General features: G+C 47.0%; 1 protein-coding gene across 1 annotated transcript; it reads left to right on the top strand.

The window, feature by feature from the left end:
• Positions 1-168: 168 nt before the first annotated feature.
• LOC142888555 (protein Wnt-7a) lies at positions 169-8,344 on the top strand. The gene is made up of 4 exons (XM_076026972.1): positions 169-618; positions 1,330-1,556; positions 4,199-4,470; positions 6,628-8,344. The coding sequence occupies exons 1-4, from the start codon at positions 428-430 to the stop codon at positions 7,108-7,110; spliced, it is 1,173 nt and encodes a 390-aa protein (XP_075883087.1). The 5' UTR covers positions 169-427; the 3' UTR covers positions 7,111-8,344.
• The last annotated feature ends 10,223 nt before the right edge of the window (positions 8,345-18,567 follow it).

The following is an 18,567-nucleotide window of genomic DNA, read 5'->3' as shown; positions in this document are numbered from 1 at the left end:
GGGAGGGGGGAGAGAGAGAGAGAGAGAGAGAGAGAGAGAGAGAGAGAGAGAGAGAGAGAGAGAGAGCTCGTTGAGATTCAGCCCTGGCGGGATTCTTCACAGGGCCCCATGTCTCCTGAGAACACGCCCCAGATAGATGAGCCAGATATATAACCAGGACCTGCGGGTAGCAGAGGAACTGTGAGAAAGAGATAATCGCACTTGCTCACCCCACAAGGGTTCGGCTACCTGTGGCACCTTCGCAATGACAAGAGGCTCCGGCGGAAAGGGGGCCACCTGAGAAAAATAAAAAGGAATCTGGATGATACCTTAACCCGCAATTTGTATCGGAACAAGAACAACTAAAAAAAAAAAAAAAAAAAAAAAAAAAAAAAAAAAAGTTCCTGGTCGCGCACGGGGGTGTTTTTTTTTTTTTTTTTTTTCCTCTATGCTTGACGTCCTTTTGGAGTTCCTTTGGAGTTACCTGTGCCGTGATCGATCGGAGAATAAGCGAAGCGGGTTATTCATCAGCTACAGATCGTTGCATGAAACTACGAGCGGGGCCGCAATGAGTCGGAGAACACGACGCTGGATTTTAAGAGTTCTGCTCTGTCTGGGGATTGTTTATTTGAAAATTGGGTGAGCTGCGCTCCCTTTCTTTCTTTCTTTCTTTCTTTCTTTCTTTCTTTCTTTTTTTCCTTTTGACTCTGAAGGTTATTGTCCCGCGCCCAAGACTTTTTAATCGCTCGCATGACTTGTGGCAATTAAACTTGTGGCCGTTGGTTATTTTCAAAGTGTTAATTATTCCTGCTCAAGAAGCGGGCTGTTGACATTTAAAGGTAATTAACAGGCCACTTAGGGGATAAGAATAAACTTATTTGGACCCATGTCATTTTGTGTCATCATCTATTGACTATATATGACGCGATCAGAAGCCTTTTGAACATAATAGTGTGGCTTTTCAAATTACCTTTTACTTTTTAAAACGCTTTGTGCCGTCTTATTTAAACACCGGGCACCGAGAATGATCACCAGCGAGGTGTGATCGTTTCCCAAATATTATGATGGTGCTCTGTTCTCTTGTTCTCTTGTAAACGTTTTCTGTTTCACAATTCTATATGAATACAATTTACTTTGTGTAAATTGTATTTACTTTATGTGTGTACTTTACTTTATGTGTCTTTCTGTGTTGACATAAATTAACACAGAAGAAAATGTACATTTTATTTAACAAAAAAAAAATAAATAGAAAATGGATGAAAAAAATACATTTAAAAAAAAAGTTGCTTTAACAACACAAAACATAGTGATGGCCACTTTTCCTCAGTCATATTCATTTTCCATTCACAGTGGCTTCTCGTCGGTGGTGGCCCTAGGTGCGAGCATAATCTGTAACAAGATCCCCGGTTTGGCCCCCAGACAACGGATTATCTGCCAGAGTCGCCCCGATGCCATTATCGTCATCGGAGAGGGAGCCCAAATGGGCATCAACGAGTGTCAGTTTCAGTTCAAAAACGGGCGCTGGAATTGCTCTGCGCTCGGGGAGAGGACAGTCTTCGGAAAAGAGTTGAAAGTGGGTATGTTGCTGCCTGTTTAACGTTTGTTTAACGTTTGATTCCGCCATTCTGCTGTCAGACACGTCTTATTCTTTCATGTGTTATGTGTGAAAACGCGTTTCCCCTCGCTAAGGCCCTCTGTTGAATTATTTAAACAAAATGCAATGTATTGTTTTTTTTTTAATTTTCTGATCAAAAGATATTATATGTACGCTGACAACAGAATTCATATTTCCTAAAGAAACGATTCATCTGTTATATTTGTAATGTGTGAGGACGATTTTGCCTTCAAATGCAAACTCTAATTTCCTGAAAAATAAGGAGGAGAAAAGTATCTGAGACGAAAACCATTTCTCTGGACTCGGTCATCTGCTTCGCTGCAATATTGCATTGTCAAAGAGCATCCTTTCAGTAACCGCAGTGGCGTTTACATCAGGCCAAGATTCTTTTTGCCCAGAGTTTTCACTGAGCAGGGCTTTCTGAGCACGTATAAAAGGTAGCTCTCGCCAGCAACTGTAACAAAGCTCTCGCTGCCTTTCTTTTCAAGCCACGAGGGTCTCCGGAGACACATTTCCACTGGTCTTTATCCTGTCTAGCGATGGGTGCCGTGGCTCTCACCGTGAGGACTCAGTTCTTACCACGGGTATAAGTTACAGCGGGGCAAAGCCGAATGGAAAGGCAGAGCCTGAGAGCACCAAATTAGAGAAGAAAAAAAAAAAATCCAAATCAGTCCTGGTTAGACAGTGTGTCTCCTCTGGTGGATGGATAGGTGCCAGGCAGTGCTGAAGCCTTTGGCTGGAGTGGCATGGCTCATTTATTGGTTACTGTGAACTGATAAAGCAGATTATTGACTGCTATCGGTGCCAGGACGGGCTGACAATATAATGGTTATTTGTCAAATGACACATTTGTGGAAAGAAGCAGTTTGATAGGCACACAGGTCCCGAGTTTTCAATGTTAACGCACTGAGGGCTCAGGCCTCTTGATAAACTATAGAGGTGCAACACAATGGTCAGAGGCTTGGACCAGCTGTTTGAGGCCAAGGTGCCTGCTGTTTCTAAAAGGAACGGTTTATGTCCTTAGTCCTCCTGCAATCTGCACTTTTATGAATGACTGTTTTTTTTGTCGTTTTTTTTTGTCGTTTTTTTTAAGCTCATCAAAAGTCCGGCTCCGTGTTTTCTCAAGAAAGGACTTTGAGTCCGTGTGTCGGACAGCCATACCAAATAGATTGGTTTCAGCGAACAGATTAGCGGAGCTGTCCAATGGCTAAATGAATGCCATTGTTAATGCCCAGGCCTGAAAGCCAAGGGGGGGAAGGGGGGAGGCGGCTCCGGAGCCGTCTGTTGTTCTTAAAGCAAGAGAAGAATGACCTGGTAGACTTAACACGATGCTAATGCTAATGCAAGGTGCATCGGCTCTGAGCCGGTTTAGGCCTCAGCTGTGTTTACGCTACAACTCTGTAGTTAAACTCGGCTCCAGATACAGCGCAGCTGAATCACTGGAGGTGCGCGCCGCTGCCCCGACATGAAAGGGAAGCAAACGCGACGGAGGAACAATGAGCCGGCGCTTCTAGTTAAACTAAAACAGGTTCCTTTTCAATCCTCATTGGACGCTTATGAGGGATTCATTCCATCCCCCGTGCTGAACCCATGCACTCAAACGTGAAGGGGGAAAATTAACAACGGCACAGTCAGAACTGGCTGACTGCGCCGACACACCTTCTTTTTTGGCCCGCGGCCCATCGAGTCTATAAAAACGTCCACATAATTGATGTCTCAATATGAGGTTGTTTTTTTGTTTTGTTTTTTTTTTCTTCAAGAGCAAGGGCACGAATCCAAGATGTTTATGAAAAACATGGCAGCTTTTCACAGTCATAACCGGGTGGCAGGCGGATGCAAAAGGAAAAAAAGAAATGCAAAGAAAGAAAACGAAGGCATGTTTGTTTTGAACAAACAGAGACAAGAGGAGTTTGTTTACACGCAGACATGACGGATGCTACATCTGGAAGTGTAGTGTTTGCATGATAATAAGTCACAGATTAGAAAATGAATGCATAGGTGTTGATGAGATTTATGAGTTTGATGTATTTTTTTTTTTTTTTTTTTTTTTTTTTTACTCTGTGGGCTTTTTTTTGATTGCTCATTAATAGACCAGTTTGTTTGCATGAAGGAAGGGTTCGGTCAGGTGAAGATTTCAGTCAATAGTTCCGTGTGTGTGTGTGTGTGTGCGTCAATGATTTGTCAGCCGGTCTCGGGCAAGATAACGGCAGGATGAAGATTCTGATGCCACTGTCTTATGAGTTTACCCAGAATGTGACAGTTTGTGACAGGATCAATAGCCCTTCCTTGCTGACAGCACTGTTATTCACCGCTTTGTTGACTAAACCCTCGGTGGCCATTTTGGTTCAAGAGCAGGACAGTTTCCAGGTCAGGTTACAAAAACACTGCAGCCCTTGGCTCATGTGCCAGTAAGACTGCAATGTGAGCACTTGCGCCGTTAATCATTATCCACTTTTTTCTTCCAATTTTATCTAAAAATAAAAAATTTTTCTTCCCTCTCTGTGAGGGAAAAAACAAACAAACCCCGCCCTCGACCGCACCGCTGGCACGTGACGCCCTACTGATCGCCCCTCTCCTCTCCTCTGCTCCGCCTTCTTTTGCCAGGCAGCAAAGAGGCCGCCTTCACGTACGCCATCATCGCGGCGGGCGTGGCCCACGCCATCACGGCCGCCTGCACGCAGGGCAACCTGAGCGACTGCAGCTGCGACAAGGAGAAGCAGGGCTTCTACAGCATCGACCAGGGCTGGAAGTGGGGCGGCTGCTCGGCCGACGTCAGCTACGGCCTGGGCTTCTCCAAGGTGTTCATCGACGCGCGGGAGGTCAAGCAGAACGCCAGGACCCTGATGAACCTGCACAACAACGAGGTCGGACGCAAGGTAGGCGATCGCTCTGCAGGGTTGGGCCTTTGTTCATTTGGTCGAAATAGAACTGCAAGGGCAGGAAGGTGCCTGGGCTGATAACTCGAGTCGCTCTATTGAGAAGTATTGTCAGGGTGCCTTGAGTTTTGTTCACGTCCCCTTTTGAAGCTTCCAAACCCATATAGGCATCTTCACCACACTGACTCTTACCTTCTAACTTCATGCTTTGTCAATCTTATTCCTGGATTTAAAGGTCCAGTGCGTACAATTTCGAAGGCCGCCTGACAAGATGGCAGCTAACTTGCTCTGTATATATTTTTTATATATATGAGAACCGTTCTAAGGGTAGGAAAACCAAATGACTTTTATTTTACAGCAAGTATACACTTTTATTAATGTATTTGCATGCGGTATGTTAAGCTTTTGCCAATGTAAAAGTCGTAAATCAAGCCGGATTTTACACACTGGACCTTCAAGGATAGTTGACGGAGATGTGGGTTTGGTGGAACCAGCCTCAGGTACTACTAACAGACTCATTAAGACCTGGGCACCACATCGGGGACTCAACAAGACCGCAGAACTACAGGAGCCTCCTCGTCCAAGAGGCAGGGTTTTGATTACAACCCCGATCAGCGCTCAAAGCAGATTGACACCCTCCAAAAACGCATTAGGCCCGTCCCCACCATGCTGCGCACCATGTGGACAGTATTCAGTTTCCTTCACGCCGACACTCCGCATCCCTCCCGGCAAACCAGCATCGGGCGTCTGCGCAAGTTCGTTGTCACACAGCGCTCCAACGGGCGGTGCTCTCATTTCTCCGAAGATGCCACAACCAGTAAAACATATAAGCAAATAAGCGAAATCGTATTTTCTCGGGTGAGGCAAAAAAAAAAAAAAAGAGAAAAAAAAAGAAAGACTCCAGTAAGTCTGGGGGTCGGTCGGCGTTTTGAGTGCCAAACGGCTGAATCGAGGCAGGAGTCAGCGAGGAACAAAGCTCGTATAGCTCTGCCCGAGTCAAGCCATGCCCCCCTTTCACACTCTCTGCCTCCCTGTGTGCCAGGAGAGGCCGATTCTCACAACCAGCACATCCATCCCCGCGCCGGCTGAAAAGCCTCCTCGCACCACAATTCAGGCCTCCGTCGATGGTTTCTCGACGCGCTCTCCAGCGCCGTGAATTCAAGCGGGCCAATCTGGACAGCTAAATTGCCCTCCGAGGGGGAGGAGGGTCGGCCGCACTGGGGAATTTAAACTTTTCCTCCGTTGCTCCTCTCTCTGCAAACAAATGCCCCCTCTGTTTTGATAGCCCCCCCTCCTTTATTTATGCTAATCAAAAGCAGTGACACTGAGCCCGAGCGCCGTTCACAGCCTCCCGGCTCGCAGACACCCACACAAAGGCTGTCACAAGTGTTGGTCACAGGGAAAACTGATGGATTAGGGAGTCCAAGCCAAGGGGGTTTTCACGAAGCTGCTCGCTGGCTTTTTTTTTTTGTTGTCGTTGTTGTTGTTGTTTTGTGTCGGGTTTTTTTTGCTTTATTCTCGCTCTTGTCACACGTCTGTGTTTTATCGCGTCGCGTTTTCTTGCCAAGAACGCGAGGGCATAAATATCCGGTCTTTATGCGGACGTAGCGAAGTGTAAAGCAGTTAGGCGAGAATAGAAAAACACAAATTAGCTTTTTTTTTTTTTTTTTGCTTCAGAAAGCTCCAGGTTCAGTCAGTGGCCCTTTGGCGTTGTCATCAGCGGAGGGTTTAGAGGTAATCCCAGTCATTCGGCGCCTTGCGCAGTCGTTCTTGACATTTGTGTGATGTGTGTGGTGACTACACACACACACACACACAGAGCCTGAAATCTGATACATTATTTTGGCTTCTGTGCATATGGTAGCGCGCGGCTACGCGGTGGGGCCGTTTTTTGATCCTCGGACGTTGTGTCACACTGTCGTTAATTTGCCAGTTTGTCACTTTCACCCAGCAAAGTGGGGAATTTTAGACAATCCGGGGTTAAACCAGGGGCGACTCGGAACGAACGAACTCCTTCCCCTCCCGCCCGATACCTTAAAAAACCATTTTCCCCCAGCGCGCTCTCGCCCGATCGCTTTGAATAACCTCTCACTCAGCGCCGTTGTTTTGACAGCGGCCGGTCGCTGCAGCGTCACTAAGTTGTTTTTGTGTCTGCAGGTCCTGGAAAAGAATATGCAACTGGAATGCAAGTGTCACGGCGTCTCGGGCTCCTGCACCACCAAAACCTGCTGGACTACACTCCCCAAGTTCCGCGAGCTGGGCTACATTCTCAAGGAGAAGTATGCCCACGCCGTGCACGTGGAACCGGTCAAAGCCAGCCGCAACAAGCGCCCGAAATTCCTCAAGATCAAGAAACTTTACTCGTACCGGAAGCCCATGGATACGGAGCTGGTGTACATAGACAAGTCGCCCAACTACTGCGAGGCGGACCCTCGCACGGGCAGCCTGGGCACGCAGGGCCGCGTGTGCAACAAGACCATGATGCAGCACATCAGCGGCTGCGACCTGATGTGCTGCGGCCGGGGATATAACACGCACCAGTACTCGCGCGTCTGGCAGTGCAACTGCAAGTTCCTGTGGTGCTGCTACGTCAAATGCAACACCTGCAGCGAGAGGACAGAGGTGTACACGTGCAAGTGAGCGGGTATTTATTGGACCGGTTGACGTGAACGTCCGCGGCGACCTGTCGACAGACTGGAAAAGTCGCCGGAGCGGGCGAGCGGGCCGCCGAGGCCGCCGCGGCGCGACGGAGGACTGCTGTACAAGAGGATGGGGCGCCTCGATTTTTCTTTGCACACAAAGCTCTTCATCCTTCTTCTTGGACCGTTGGGGTGCAATGATCAAACACTGGAAAAAAAAAAAAAAGGGAAAAGCCTGCACCCTTGCATGTGGGACTGGGTGACCATTTTGCAAGCCTGTGAAGCAAAAATGCTCAGACTTTAGCTATAGTCCGTATAGCTAGTAAAGCTATATTTAAGCTATATAGACGTGAGGTTAAAAATGGACTTTGACAATGCAAAAAAAAAAAAAAAAAAAAAAAAAAAAAAAAAACGATGCCATGCAGCTGGTGGCTCTGTGCACAAAAATGACGCAGCCATTCGGGATATTTAACACGCTGTAAGTAGAGAGTGAAAATAATTAATATTAATTTATTGTATAAAAGAAAACTACTTATTGTGTCCACTATGAATCGACTATAGCCGAGTGTCGGGAGTTCCTGCCGTATGAATCCAATCGAAACTTGTCCGGTCGGGACACTGGTCCTGAGCGCCGCCATGCAGGGACGGCGGCGTTCCGGATGAGACTGCTGTCGGCTGCTCACGCTGACCTGCTGAAGCCCCTCTGCCCTCGTGAGTTTGCCTTCCCGCTGTTTGCTGCTAGTCCGGAGAATCCCACTCGCCGAGGTGGAAGCGCTCCTCTGACTGTCAATAACGATGTTTCTTAACTTTTTAAGCCGATTATTCTAAATAAAAAAAAAAAAGGACTTCCTCACTGGTAAGAGAAAGAAAAAAAGAAAAGGAAAAAACACACACAGGCACATTCTCCACTTTCCTTGAATATTGGTTGACAGAGTATATTTTGTAAAATCCTATTTTTATAAAAAAAAAATAATGTCATATTTATATCTTTTGCATATTCACTGTCAAGGTCTGACACTGTTTTAAACTTTTTTGGGGGGAGGTGGGGTGAAAGAGAAAAAAAACAAAACAACCACTCTTATGTATGTAAGTTGATCCCCCTGCTGTCACTGCCACGGTTGTACATTGTGAGTGATGGAAGCTGTTTTTTTTTTTGTGTGTGTGTCTGTGTTCAGAACAACTGTGTTTACTGCCTTTCATGACTACTACTGACCGAATACAGGAAAAAAAAATAACACCAACTAAGACACGGCTTCCATTCTTTCAACGTTCCCATCGTGAGACCGGGAGAGAGAAAAAAAAAACACTTTGCGTGAAAACGCTTTCATTTAATCGCAAAAAAAACCTCACAAAACCGGGCTGAATTGAAACGCAAACAAAAGCGAGACTTTTCCCGTCCTGCGCTCCCGTCTCGGATACGCCCGACTTTTGAGGATGCAAATCAGCCTGAGTGATTTATGGTCTATATGTTTAAGTGAGCACAATGGGGAATCTTCCACTAATGGTAGCTTCATTGTGGCCCGGATCATCATTAGGCTATCATAAAGTAATAAAACAGGACGCTTTCGCCGACATATGGCCACCATGGAGGTAAATCAGATTCCAAAGGGCTTCCTGTGCCAGCGCAGTGTGTGTAGCACTGGGTTGCCGAGAGAGCGAGAGAGGGAGAGAGACAGAGGGAGATAGAGAGAGAGAGAGAGAGAGAGAGAGAGAGAGAGACGTCCTTTGAGAGGGGAAAGTTATTCAGACTTAATTGAGGGCCCGTCCTGCAGACTGGGAAGCCGTTGAGTGTGTCAGGGGGAGAAATGTGTTTGTGCTCTAATAGTAGGGTACCAATGTAATTGATGGGACTGGTCAGGCGGGCTTGTCAACGCAGACGACTTGCTCAGTTCGGTGGGGGGGACGGGGGGGCTGTCAGGTGATGGATGAGTCGCACATCTGCTTCATTCACTCCTGGGCCGCTAGTTGCTACAACAACTCGGGCGGAGGCGAGAAAATGCCGGGCAGCCTCCCAAGAGAGGCCGGACGACGTGTCAGGGAAATGTTAACGACGCCAAGAGCCCACAGTCGTTACGGATTCCCCTCTCGCTGGCCTGGAAGTGGAGCGGGGCAGACGGGCCGGAGGTGTTGACGGGGAACCTGCTCCCACTAATCTCCTGTCCCGCGGCTCGACAAATGGATCCCCGTAAAAAGGTTTTCACCTGCTCGTCGTTTTCGGGCTCTTTTTTTTTTTGTAGAGGTGTGCTGCTTCCCCCGCGAACCGCCTCTCTTTTTCTCACTTCATTTTTTAAATATATTTTCTTTTAAGAAAGCGATCCACAATCCTGGTGTAATATACGGTAGATTAGCCGTATCGTAACAAAGGAGAAGAGGGCGTGAAGTGGATTGAAACGGAGGCTCGTCTGCACTTTCAAAATAATGACACAAAAGACTCGGGTAAATAAAAAGGCAGCCGCTCAGGAAAGTTCTAGTCAAGTGCAAACCAGGGTTGGGTGAAGTGGGATGAACATCGCGATCACGTGCACATCGCCTGGACTGAATTGTCAACTGAATCTGACTGAGAATTGACAAGCCAACTACGTGACCTGGTTCGAGGATTCAAGGATTCAAGGAACTTTATTGTAAAACCAGCTCACCTTTACAGTAATGGTAACAAATTAGCACTCAGGTCTGGTCTTAGAAGCCATAAATACGTAGGTGTGAAAATCTAACCAAAATCGATCTAATATCGTGTAGTTTGCTGTGTAGTGTAGGTGTCAGAATGCCGAGACATATGACTGGCAGGTCAAAGCAAGTTGGGTTGGGGTCGGGCTCAGGCCCATCGACACATCTGGACTGTTGGATGTGTCTCTTGCTTTCCACCTGCATCCATCTCAGATTTAAAAAAGGAAAAAAAAAAAAAAAAAATCCCTGCTTGGTGCGGTTCCTCGGTCACAAGGTGCGGTAAGTTTATCAACACAAATTAACAGGGAGGTTTTTTTTGTTTGTTTGTTTTTTTTAATTAAAGGTCGACATGGCCCCGTTTTCTACAAAACAAAAAAAGAAAAAAAAGAAACGACAACAACAGAGCAAAATGCAGCCACTGTTCCAGATGATCCACCTGCACTGTTCTTTTCCAGTCAGGTGTCGGGCAGCCCTCTCCGGTGGCGGCGCGGTCCGCCTTGAGTCACAAACACAAAAAAAGACACCACCTCCTTTGATATGGCAGCCTTAAGTCAGACAGCCTTCATGATCGCTGAAAAGCTAATTATACTCTTAGCTGTGTTTCTCTATAAACAGGCGCGGGCCCATGCCAAGATGTTCTGGGGTGTAATATCCATGTTGCTCTGAAGTGGGGTTGCCGTACCCTTTGGAGTTGTGTTTACAAAAAAACACACGCACGCACGCACGCACGCACGCACCGACACCCGAAACCCTTGCGCACACACGCCTCACCTGCAGTGGTTGGAAATTGGTGGTGGCTGCAGATTTATGGTTGGCAGTCTGGCTCGCTCCCTGTGTTATTGCTGGAGAGCTGCCACGGCTTCCTTATCTGACTCCCATGACCTGTTACATCAGGGTGTCCCCGGCGCTGCGCTGCGCTCCAGCCACTAATTAAAGCCGTCAAAAAGGCAACAATGAGCCTCTTTAAAAACATACTTTGAGCAAGATCCATCCTGCTCCCCGTCTTTTTTCATCTTCTTTTTTTTTTTTTTTTTTTATCGCCAGATCAACCCATCGATCAGATACGTATCTGCCGCTGTAATTTCGCTGATGAACGTGGACGACGGTTGAACCCGCCGGTATCGTTTTCAAATCTTTTTTTTCCCCCCCGTATGATCCAAATAAAAGAGAGAAGTGGCGGCGGGGATCTCCACTTCAGCTGCCTTTGCTTAACCTCTATGTTTGCGGTGTGTATCGCTTAACCCTTTATGAGATGCTGAGGGAAATATTTACAAGAATTTAATACTAAACGCCTGGAGTGTGTTTTTCTTTTTTTTTCTTTTCCTTTTTTTCAATTTTAAGCTAAATCAGAGTTGGAACGTACGGTTCCCAAAATGGGGAACATCCAGGATTCGTCTTTTGTCAAAGAAAAGGATGTGTATATAAAAAAGAGAATAATCATTAAAATCAGTTCTGTTGAACTACTGCATGCATGATACAGTGTAACAATAAATTCAGCAAGTTACTGCACGGCAGCAAGAACCAGAGTGACTTCAACCTCCTCATGTAGCAAGAAAACACTCTTGCACTACACCTTTTACTACTACATTCCTACTACACTACTACATTTATTTTTAAATCATTCGAGCATACAGTCTATGGTTCTTCACTCCATCAGGGGTTAAAGCAGCAAATTTCAATTCCTGCACTCTTTAGTGACACACGTCTTGCACCTGTGTGCTAAATGTATTTATCTAATGTCTGTTGTCATGCTGTTCAGCGCTTTCACTTCTTTTGAACTTTGCTTTATTTGAACTTCAGCTCCGCAATCTCACTTTTTCAAGCCTCTCTTCTCCTTTATGGGCCGCAATTGTGTATTTGATTTATTTTTAACTTAACTGATTGAAAATAAACCTTTGGGGGAAAAGTCTTCTCTCATACAAATATACACATTAATGCTCCTTCCTATCAGCAACAAGTTGACGGTAGCTGACGGTAAGGTGTTGTGTGAATCGTGGGTTTTCTTATACTCTCGGGGGAATGTCTGCGCACTTTGCATGATTTCAGCAGCTTTCAACGTTTCACTCAAACAAGTGGACGTCTCTAAAGACGATAATTTAAAGGCGAAGGGGCTGGGGGGGGTGCGGGGGGGGGGAGTGAGAATATGTGCTCTCCAGTTTTTTCCTCTCCCCTCCGCTCTGCCCGGCCATAAATCTTCTGACACATGATTATGTCAGTCATACTTTTGTTTTTCCTCTGGTTGAGACATGCACAAGCACCTGAGCGCTGCGCAGTAAATTGCAGAGCACAAGGTTGTCTTTATGTGATTCCAGAGATACTCCAGTGGGCGCGCAGCTCATTCATGCACTCTCTTAACAGCCCGAGCGCCAGCGATGGCAGCCAGAGATAGGCCACAATATCCACTCCCCGCGAGAGAGAGGGAGAGCCGCAAATGTTTTGGCCCTCACTGGGGTCTATCTCACTTCCCAGGGTCTATCTGATTTTTGAACAGGTAAACACAGTGGTCAAATAGCTCGCGGCTATTGTCAGTGGCATTAAGGTGAGAACGCAGACCGGTTTTCGGGGTCTTTGTGGGGATTTTGAAGGAGCCAGCAACTGCGATTTGAGTGAGCATACCGGCCAGCTTAACCCGCCTTTGAAAGCTTTGGAAATATGTAATCAGGGGGCCGTAATGCATCCGAGAAAGCGGGGTAATGAGAAGTTGGAGTGCGTTAAAAATGCCTTTGATGGTGCGCAGCGTTGCGTATCTTCAGATGATCACAACGCCCCATACGATACTTTTTGCTCGCTCGCCTTTGTCAGAGCAGGGCAATGGAGGGCCCTCATACCTGCTCCCCGCCCTCCAACCCCCACCCTCCCGAAGACGTCATCCGAGCTAAGCTTACAGTAATCCTCCGTCTCTGGCGTCCTGTCACGGGATGTTTTGAGCTAAAACAAAAAACTCACTACAACCCCAGAAGACCCTGGAAAAAAGCTCAGGAAATATCAGCCATCTCGCTCCGCCGCCGGGTCGGTTATTCAGTCAGCCAGAGACCCTCAGCCGGGTCGCCCCCCCAAACCCCCCCCCTCCCCCCGCCCCCCGCCTCCTCGGTTTTCCATTCCGTTCCCGAGCCGACCGACCTGCCTGTCGCTGTCACCGGCGCTTTGTTCTCTTTTCGTTACCGACGGTGGTGGGAAAGAAGCGCACAAACACGTTGTTAGCAGGTAAACATTCTGCGTGTGCTTCGCTGATGGTGTCATAGCTTCCAAGCTCCAGACTCCCGGACTGGAGCAGTTCAGAGGGAGGGAATTGCAACGAAATTCCCTCCTCATAGCATCGCGTCAACCTGTCCGGGCACGCTCCCTAAATGTATCATTGCAGAAAGCTATGAAACGATTTGAGCTGATGCTGCCAGTTTAAATAACTAAACCGTGTGGTCAGAGCTATTATATCATTAATCTTCTCGCTCTAACCCACTCATGCTCTGCCAAGATATGGAAACACCCTCACCTTCAACCCAACGCCGGTAAAGAGATGCCTGGAAGTACTTCTTTTGATATGTATCCCGCAATGCAGGTGACAAAAAAAAAAAAAAAGTGTTTTGAAATCTGCGCCACGGGCCCTTTTCCAGTCCCTGTTATCTTTTCATTTCGCCGCGAGCCGCCAGATTGAAGAGGCATTCTTCTCGCTGCAACGACACGCAAAGCGCGGCCCGCTGCGCTCAATTAGACTGTTTGTGTTTTGGGGTCACGCGGTGGCCTTTGAAACGTCGGCCGGCCGCACAGGCAAAGCCGCGCCACCGATGCCACGAGGTGCATTAACCACTTGAAAGAAGGCTGTACGTCTCCGGCTCGGTGTAAATAGCCAGTGTTGGCTGTAAACAAGGCCAGAGCCTCTGTGAAGGTGCCTGACAGGTGTTACCTGCGGTCATTCTCCGCCACGTAGCTCACAGTCGCTCACCTTTTTCCTCCTCCGCGCTGAGTCCCAGGCCGCGACTCGTTTTAAAAGAAATGAATCCGGACGGGTCGGCGGTGTGCACCGGCTGACCCGGAAGGTTCTCGCGGAGGTCGGCGCGTGACAGTGCTAGATGAGGCCGTGACAGTGGTGGATGATTCCAAAGTTCAGCTCCGGGTCAGAGGTTTGTCTGTGGGGCAAAGGGGGGACCACAGCTGGATGCTCGGCTCCGGGGTCAGCCTCAGTGATGGTAATGAGATATAGAATAGGGACAAAAGGCCAGCGGGATAAAGAGAGCCAGCGACGGGGCGAGAGGCTCACTTTCACTTGCGCTTAATGATTTTACAGAGGCTTCACACCTACAGTCCGCTGATTTATGGTTTTTTGTAATGTTATATTCCTGTTGTTCCCCTCACAATGGCAAAGGGCAGTGCAAATGGTATTTCTGTGGAGTGGGAGGGGAGGGGGCCTGACCATTCATTAGCGAGTGTCTCCTCCTGGCCTAGTTAAATCCGGAATGAAGGACTGATGAACAGCGACTCCTGAAACTATGCCAGGGAGTGACAAACACCCTTGAGGCTTTCTGGCAGGATGTCTGTACATTCTTGACTCTTTCTTTTTCTTTTTTTCCCCCTCAAAGCCAAACCAACAAAGCCAGATTACACTGGCGGTGACAGTCAAAGTGAAGATGACAGTATTAATAAGTAAAAGACTATTGACACAACTTGGGCAATGATCACATTTCACCAGCAGATTCCTCTGAAGTGACGCCAACCGCGCAAAAACCTGACACAATTTTTGTGTGTTTTTTTGCTGGCGAAAACCGGGCAAGTCAAATGAAGAGATATGCGGTAGAAAAGTAGAGAGCAGAAGGACGTGGAGGAGAATTTGTCACCTTTAAATTCGTGTTTTTATTTCCTGCTCGTCGCTTTCTGTGTTATAACTCATGCACTTCGACTGGTGTTTCTGGTTCTCTCAGTTTATCTCTTGTTTTATTCTGGTACTGTTAGCCTGTCGTACCCCGCCGCACTTCCTGTTTTGTTTTCCGGATATCTTCACATCTTTTTGTGCTTTCACACATCCTACCCCACCGTTCCCTCTTCCACCTCGAGGCCTTGACGTTACTGTGTTGCCCCCTTTTCTTTCTCTTCTTTCTTTCCTTTTTTAACTTTTGCCAATAAATCATGCATCAGTCTATCCAAACCCTGGTTAAGAGTTGTACATGCCATCAAAATAGGCCATAAACACAGTGCTTAAAAAGTGACGCAGCTGCATGATGCCCTTCCTAAATGATTGTCCCTTTTTTACGCTAGATGCACAAAAGCTCCTTTGACAGACCACCAGACGCTGATGTCATCTTCACTTTTGCCGCTCAACAGGTAGCGAACGTGCATTATGGCTGGAGGTGACGCTGCAAGAGCAACGCGAGTGAACCACAGAAGGCCTTAAAAACAAAGCAATTACCTGAAGCAAGGGGCCGGAGAGGTTCTACAAAACATGGCATGGACAATTATTTATTTTTTTTAACTCCAAGAAGGACCCTCTTCACGCGCATGCAAGCGCTGCACAAAAACGCTGAAGCCGAGACAGACATGGGGCGAGGTCAGTGACACATCGGCGAGAGAGCGCGGTGAAACCTATAGGCGCGGGATACCTGGAAACTGTCCGCCCTGAAGCGCCCCTTTTAACAGGTGGAAGCCTGCTGCAGGTGGCAGGCCTTCAAAGATATCAGAGGGAGACGTGTTAGGACATCAAACAACTGCGCTGCAACCTATAGGGAAGCGGCGCGCTGTCGTTGCAAAATCACGAGCACCCCGAGGGGCCCCACTGGGTCCAGACAGAGAGGCATTGGGAACACAGAGCTTCAGTGTTACAATGAAAAACGCACGAGGATTATTAGAACTCTAATAACGGGTAATGAAAGCGAACAACCTTGGGGCGCGAATGGCGCGATAAATGACGTGCGATGGAGACGCAGCCCAAAGGGAAACGTGAGGGTAAACATCTGGGTTTTATATGGCAGTTGTTAGGAACTGACATGACACCAACATGAGTGCTTTAAAGGCCCAATGTGTAAAATTTTGGATTGATTTATAGTTTTTTTTTCACATGGGTAAAAGCTTAACATCATAAATACATTAATAAAAGTGTATGTACTTACTACAATAAAACTAACTTGGTCTTCCTACCCTTAACAGTTCTCATATATATAAGAATAAAGACAGAGCAAGGGTCTTGTTCCTAGTTAGCCGCTAGTTAGCTCGCCTGACAGAGCCCTGAATACAAAACGCGCAGTCAGGTGAGCTTGCTGAAAAATATTATACACTGGACCTTTAAAATAAAACTGAAGAGACCAGTATTGACAATCAGGCAGAGTTACAGTTGCCCCCAAGAGTTAAGGAACATCATTGAGGAGTTTCCACTCCTGCTGCCTCATCAGTGACCACTGAACTGCAGCATCGACTCAGCTTTAAAAAAAAAAAAAAAAAAAAAAAAAAAAAATACAGAGGCGCAGTGTGACAAGTTCATCATGGCTCTAATGACAGGTTTATCTGGAAGGGAGACGGAGACAAATATTACCTCACTGCTGCCTCTGCTGCCGACTCGCCCGCCGCTCCTCTCGTCAGTTCACCGAGTCTGCGCTCCTCCGCTTTAGGGTGAATTCCTTTCTACTACTGTCCCTCCGCGGCAGACTGCGGTTGACAGTGACGGGTCACACGATGATGTATTTTGTGCGTTGCTACAGTGGAAACTTTCCACTACCGCAAAAAACGCGTGCGGGAGCAGCGAGGCCGAGGGATGGAATCTAGAGAGATACGAGACGGGGATTGGGAAGTGGCGGCGGCGCTCGGACTTCGAGCCTGGAATCAATTGCTATTAAAATAAAATGAGGCATCCATATTAAATTTGCTGCCCCACAGAGGCGAAAGTCCAAGAGCCACAACTGATTTTTACAAGCCGCACTGAAATCACAGATGAGGACCAAGAACAAGAAGCTACCCTGCTAATTGTAAAAAGTGGCCGCAGCAAAAGGGGCTAGCACATATGCTGCTATATCGGAACTGGCTGGCAGCGTCACAAGAAAATATGTATGAAAATATGAAAATTCAACTGAAGGTCTTTCTAAAAGAAACATTTTTGTTTACTTCATTCCTGACCGTCTTCTAAAGTGACGCTTTGTGAAATGCTAACGCCACCCCATAGCAAGCTTTGAGCTACAGCTGCAGACGCAGTAGCAGCTAACCGTTCGAATGTGTGTGACAGAAGGTTCATCCAATCACCTTCCCAGTTTTGAGTCCCCCTGAAAAAAATACTCTGTGGGTGCTTCACCAGATGGATATGTGAGGTCAATCCAAAGGATTTATATAAAAATATATATATGTGACTGTAAATGAACCAAGCTTTGTGAAAGAAGCACCCTTTTTTCCAAAGTAAGTGGCTTGTGGGACGTACTGTACGCTGTAAGAGAGACTTCCTTCCTCTCCACGAACAGCCTCAGAGCTCGTCGGGCAGGTTTGCTTTAATTACATGAAAAATGGCTTTAGTCCCTCGGGGGGGTTTTAGCCAATTCTGAAAGATAGGAGAAGCATCTGTGCATACCTGTGCATGAGTGTATGTGTGTGTGTGTGTGTGTGTGTGTGTGTGAGGCAGAGGGAGAAAGAGAGAGAGAGGGGGGGGGGGGAAACGGACATTTGTTGGGTCTTTGTGTGGCCCTTGCCTGTGCGTTATTACCTGTGTGTGTTGCGTGCTGCACTGTTGCAAGGATCTTGCAGACTCTCCTTGCAGGGCGGCTGGGTGGTTTCCATCGAGTGCCATTCTCCCCAAAATTGTCTTGCTAATTTTGCCATTATTGTTACATTTTGTGGGGCATTCATTTGTCATTTGTGCTCGACGCATGGCAAAACCTTTGCATTGTTCAATTTTGCTAAAATGCAAAAAGGAGGTCGAGGACTGAGGACAGTTTGTTATTGCATGGTTAAACACAGTGAATCTGATTAAGTAACGTTTTTAATTTCTTAAAAAAAAAAAAAAATTGCTACCAACTGCTTGAAAAGGTGTCCTTTTTGTAGATTTGAATCACTGCCTCTTGTGATTCAGTAGCCAGAGCCAAAGGCTGAAGAGTGTGTGCAAAAATGAGAATGAAGGTCTTGTCCAAGGTTCTTCAGTCTAAATGGAAGTTGTCATCAGATGGGGGCTAGTTGGGCCTCAACAAATTACGAGCGATGGTGTGGATCTCCTGTACATGCAGACATGTATATGCCATTTGTTTTATGACGGCGTTGTTACCGCATGATCAAGTCATTTAATCAAACCAATCAAGCCCATCGCCTTTCTCCAGCAGCGACCTGGATTACCCAGCAGTCAGCTGTGTAGAAGTTCAGAGACGGCCAGTAAGTCAAACCCCAATTATTACATCTGTCAACTCCGTGAACGAGGCCGCCGCTGCTGTTGCGGTCTGTTCCAAACTAATCATTAAACAGCTGTGGGCAGCAAGCGTCCCTCTCTCTCTCTCTCTTTCTCTCTCCCTCTCTCTCCCTCCCTCTCTCTCTCTCTCTCTCTCTCTCTCTCTCTCTCACACTTAAAAAAAATGCAAATTGTGGGAGATCCCTTCCTAAATCCTGGTCTGTCAGACTTCAAAAAGAAACAAGAATAAAGCGGCACATTATGGGAAAACCCTGCAGGTTCACAGCTGCCGTTAAAATGGAGTCTGGCCCGGCTGCGCTTTGTCGAGAACATCAACCAAAAAAGAAAGAGATTTAAAAAAAAAACAACCCAAAAAAATAACGCACAGAAACTGACAATATCAGTTAACTAGGGTAACGTTGGGCCCAAACAGATGTTGTCTATGGTTTGACAGAT

Source organism: Nelusetta ayraudi, unplaced genomic scaffold (assembly GCF_046127955.1).
Source record: "Nelusetta ayraudi isolate G7.1 ecotype Tasmania unplaced genomic scaffold, CSIRO-AGI_Nayr_v1 ptg000019l, whole genome shotgun sequence".
Lineage (NCBI taxonomy): Eukaryota > Metazoa > Chordata > Actinopteri > Tetraodontiformes > Monacanthidae > Nelusetta > Nelusetta ayraudi.
Note: the sequence above shows the minus strand (reverse complement) of the source record. Positions and strands in the feature narration are given on the sequence as shown.

Coding starts and splice junctions, on each gene's coding strand:
- LOC142888555 (XM_076026972.1), top strand. CDS start 428: ATGCTTGACGTCCTTTTGGAGTTCCTTTGGAGTTACCTGTGCCGTGAT. Junction 619..1,329: donor ATTGTTTATTTGAAAATTGG/GTGAGCTGCGCT, acceptor TTCCATTCACAG/TGGCTTCTCGTCGGTGGTGG. Junction 4,471..6,627: donor ACAACGAGGTCGGACGCAAG/GTAGGCGATCGC, acceptor TTGTGTCTGCAG/GTCCTGGAAAAGAATATGCA.